General features: G+C 39.6%; 1 protein-coding gene across 1 annotated transcript in view; it reads left to right on the forward strand.

The window, feature by feature from the left end:
* Positions 1-137: 137 nt before the first annotated feature.
* SARC_12411 (hypothetical protein) overlaps positions 138-4,992 on the forward strand; it is a gene marked incomplete at its 5' end in the record, with an annotated part of 5,962 nt that continues 1,107 nt past the window's right edge. The window contains 6 exons of the mRNA XM_014293484.1: positions 138-398; positions 1,562-1,830; positions 2,659-2,798; positions 3,253-3,452; positions 4,018-4,108; positions 4,548-4,678. Coding sequence (XP_014148959.1) covers positions 138-398; positions 1,562-1,830; positions 2,659-2,798; positions 3,253-3,452; positions 4,018-4,108; positions 4,548-4,678 — 1,092 coding nt within the window. The remainder of the gene's footprint in view (positions 399-1,561; positions 1,831-2,658; positions 2,799-3,252; positions 3,453-4,017; positions 4,109-4,547; positions 4,679-4,992) is intronic.

Below are 4,992 nucleotides of genomic sequence, written 5' to 3' on the forward strand. Positions count from 1 at the left end.
TATATTATGTGTGTGTATTTGTGTATGTTTGTGTATGTGCATATCTGTGGGTTTGTTTGTCGATATATATTGTTACCAAATATATCCCTGCGCTCGAATTGCTATTGCAAGATATTATAATCCATTATCAATCATATATGACCCTATCAAACTCACAGACTATATCCAAACAGTTATCTCACTACGAGACACAATTCCAAGTAAGTGACCGTCCTTGCACACGCGTTCTCTATCACAACATAGCTGCTCGAGCACTATTACGCAGCCAAGAACGCGATACAGTAGAGATCGCTGAGCAGAATGTGGAGGAGGCCGGTGCCTTGACAATGGCGTTGGTCGAGTGTGCTGAGCTGGTTGTGTCGCCTGTCGCCTTCTCGATGAGTTTGTTGGGCTGGCAGGTATTATTTTGGTATTAGTCTGGCATTAATCTGGTATTGATCCGGTATTATTCTGGTATTATTCTGGTATTAGTCTAGTATGGTATTAGTCTGGTATTTTTTTGATGTTATTATGGCATTATTATGGTATCATTCTGGTATCATTCTGGTATCAATCTGGTATTAGTCTGTAATGGTAATAGTCTGGTATTTTTTATAAATTATTCTGTATTATTCTGTATTATTCTGATATTGATCTGGTGTTAGTCTGGTATGGTATTTGTCTGGTATTTTTTTGTTGATATTCTGGTATTACTCTGTACTATTCTGGTATTATTCTGTACTATTCTGGGATTATTCTGTATTATTCTGCTATTGTTCTGTATTATTCTGGGATTATTCTGTATTATTCTGCTATTGTTCTTCATTATTCTGGTATTACTCTGTACTATTCTGGTATTATTCTGTACTATTCTGGGATTATTCTGTATTATTCTGCTATTGTTCTGTATTATTCTGGTATTATTCTGTATTATTCTGATATTATTCTGTATTATTCTGTACTATTCTGGTATTATTCTGTATTATTCTGGTATTACTCTGTACTATTCTGGTATTATTCTGTATTATTCTGGTATTATTCTGTACTATTCTGGTATTATTCTGTATTATTCTGGTATTACTCTGTACTATTCTGGTATTATTCTGTACTATTCTGGTACTATTCTGTATTATTCTGCTATTATTCTGTATTATTCTGGTATTATTCTGTACTATTCTGGTATTATTCTGTATTATTCTGGTATTATTCTGTATTATTCTGGTATTATTCTGTACTATTCTGTATTATTCTGCTATTATTCTGTATTATTCTGGTATTATTCTGTATTATTCTGTACTATTCGGGTATTATTCTGTATTATTCTGGTATTATTCTGTATTATTCTGGTATTATTCGGTAATATTCTGGTATTATTCTGTATTATTCTGGTATTATTCTGTTATTCTTCTAGTATTGTTTCGCTATTTTTCTTCTTCTTCTGGTATTATTCTGGTATTGTTCTGATATAATTTGCACCATGTCGGATTTGTCGCTGTATCTGCTTACTATTGACCTGTTTCGCTGACCCATCGGTATCTTAGCAACGTATAGCTCATATCTCACACTGTCTTCACCTCCACAGCCCTTTGCCTTTGTGCCACAATCGCTGCAAAACTTCTTGAGCGGCGTATATATTCTGCTGATAGTGTCGTTATTCTGCTATAACTACACCTATAACTTTATGGGCTGCATCTACAACACCAAATGCACCGGTTTGGTGTCCAAGTATATCTTCCCACCCGCGTTGCATCTCGCGTCGTATGTCTTGGGCGTCTACTACTTCCGTAGTAAGAACGGCATAGACACCTCCCGAGGACTGATTGAAGCCGTGTTTCTGCAATCCACTAGAAGGTGTGTCAACGGGACATAGCTGGAAGTTGTTCTTGCAGTTTCCAAGTCAAAGGTGGACCCCGCTAGTTGGGTTAGCATCTATGGTTTAGCACACCTCTTATTCTATTGTCGCATATTATCAGAGCCTCATGTCCTTATAATTTCGCACACCTCTCATTCTAATGTCGCATATTATCAGGGCCTTAAGTCCTTATAATTTAGCACACCACGTATTCTATTGTCGTAAAATAACAAAGCCTTATGTCCTTCTAATTTAGCACACCTCTTATTCTAATGTCGCATATTTTGAGAGCCTTATGTCCTAATATTTAGCACCTCTCTCATTCTAATATCGCATATTATCAGGGCCTTATGTCCTTATAATTTAGCACACTTCTTATTCTATTGTCGCAAAATACCAAAGCCTTATGTCCTTATAATTTAACACACCTCTTATTCTAATGTCGGATATTACCACGGCCTTATGTCCTTATGATTTAGAACACCTCTTATTCTAATGTCGCATATTATCAGGGCCTTATGTTCTTCAGTGGGTTTGAACAACCGAAGTGCTGTGTGTGTTGGGGAGGGGTCGTGATAGTGTATTCTGTGGCTAGTCATGATATACGTGTCGTCTGGACCCAGTTTGAAAACGTTAATATCGTATTTATACAAGACCTTAGTAGGCCGTGATGGAGATATGGTTGTAGTACCATGTCTAACCCGTACAAAGGTATTGTAGTATTCCCCCTAACACACACGAGCTCAGGATGAATTTTCTTTAGAGCGTACTGGCTTGTAATTTGGGTCATGAACTTCGTACTAACCACCACCATGGACTTGTTGCAGTCGAGACAACACCACCGAGTACGGTGACCTGTCACAGATGCACCTGGCGCGCGTGCTGCGACAAAACCTGTGGTTTGGACTGCTGTGGATGTGTTTGAGATGTGGGGCGAGTTCCCTTACATTCCTGTACTCGCACGAAGGTGGGTACATGGACAGGTCTATGGTAGTGACTTGGTAGATAGTATACCTACCCTGCTGCGCAGAGTCTGATCGTAGTTGTGTATTTGGTGTAGGTATGCATTTATTTAACAATCCGGACACCGTGATTCGTTCCGACAAATGCATACAACGTTCAAGGGCATCGAGCGTCCTGTTACAGATACGCCCATATGGGCCATCGGCCTCAAAGATAGAGAGCTATATCGAGATTTGTTTACATGCACGTGCATTGATTAGTATAAGTATCATTGAAATGCTATACATATTTAATAGCGGATACAACTCATGTAGTTTGTCGTGTAGCTGCATTCAATACCTATACACCTCACAAAGGAAGACAACTAAAATAAGTACATTGATGTTTTCTGTACACTACGCTTCCTATATATTCACATCACCACCCAATACACCTACCTTTAATACCTACCTATCCAGTGCGGCTCATCCCACATGGCGACCCATCTCTCAACGACGCCTTCTCTCTGGCCAAGATCTTCGCGTCGCTCGCGTGCGATGCTGTGTATGGGCTGACAGTGACTGTATACGCCATCCATTGCAAACTCATTGGGTTCTATGTGGACGGGTGGAGACATCGCATAGGCCTCCGGAAGTTCAGCCTGGCCGCTATGAAGAAGGTGTGGAAGTTCGGTACTGGGATGATAAAGTGTCGCGCATAGTAACAGTTTCTGTGTGGTGTGGCGGAAGTCTTCGCCTATCTCTATTCGCGCGGCGCAGTGCTAACTGTCTGTGCCTGTGTATGCACTCTATCCACTACAAACGCATTGGGTTCCATGTGCATGGGCTGTATGAGGGTATGACCTGGGCCTCCGAATGGTTGAGTGTGGCCGCCATTGAGAGGGCTCGGTACTTAGGCGTGTGTATTCCCTGATGACATAGTCATTGTTCTGGTGCGATGATATGTATCTATGCACCAGCCCGTATGAAGCTGTGCATGGGCGTTCCTAGAAAGTATCATTCACTGCCGTCTCATCCATAAGCCTTCGAAACTTCAGTCCGGCTGATATACCGAAAGTACAGTACATGAGTCTGAGTCTGAGTCTGAGTCTGAGTCTGAGTTTGAGTCTTTCTCTGAGTGTGAGTGTCTACAATGGTGTGATAGCATCGTTTTTGTGGATTCTTTATTTGGGTGCTTCAGTACTGATCGAGAATACTTACCTATGATCTATCCATACACTTCAGGGCATTAGAACTCAGAACACGTCTGTCTATCATATCCCTGCACCTCAGGAAGCGATACAGATACAACGAGTAGTGGACACGCTTAACGCAGGTTTCGGTTGGCCCATCTCGCTGGCTTTCCTTCAGTTCTCAGTGGAGATTTGTATCTACGGCTACTTCCTTCTGTCATGTATGTGAAACATCTGTATATACGGCTACTTCCTTCTGTCATGTATGTGAAACCAGCGACCTACCCGCCACGCGGTGTAGAGCTCTCCTTGTTTGATGGGGGCTTTTGCATCAACTGTCCATCGTATTGTTGTACTGTGTCTACCCCAAATGTATCGGCACGTCACACCATACTCATTCACAAGGCGTTAGGGTTTTTAGGGTATAGGGTTTTCAAGGTTTCAGAACCACGTGTGATCGCGAGCCTGCCGTTGGCTCCAGCATTAACGCACCATTTATATATATATATACATACATACATATATACATACATATATCTCGCTCATTTGGTTGTTGTACACGAATCATCGGCCCATTTGTAGTGCACGAGGACGCTCCAATTGCCATGCGAACATCCATTGTTGCTGAACTAGGTACATGGGTGGCTATCCTTGTGTACACGCTGTATGAAGCGAGTACTGTCACGGGCAAGTGCTGCAGTATGGCCATGCAGGTGTGTGATGTTTAGTTTGTGCGAGAGTGTGTTGGCGTGTGTATGCAGCTACGTCACCTTCCAGTTGCATATATATAAATTTTATATATATATATATATATATATATATATATATATATATATATATATATATATATATATATATATATATATATATATATATATATATATATATATATATATATATATATATATATATATATATATATATATATATATATATATATATATATAATTATATTATTATTATATTTATATATACATATATGTATTATTATAATACCATTTACACTAATACTACTACTAATATATTA

This window comes from Sphaeroforma arctica, assembly GCF_001186125.1.
Source record: "Sphaeroforma arctica JP610 unplaced genomic scaffold supercont1.2285, whole genome shotgun sequence".
In the NCBI taxonomy this organism is placed as follows: domain Eukaryota; class Ichthyosporea; order Ichthyophonida; genus Sphaeroforma; species Sphaeroforma arctica.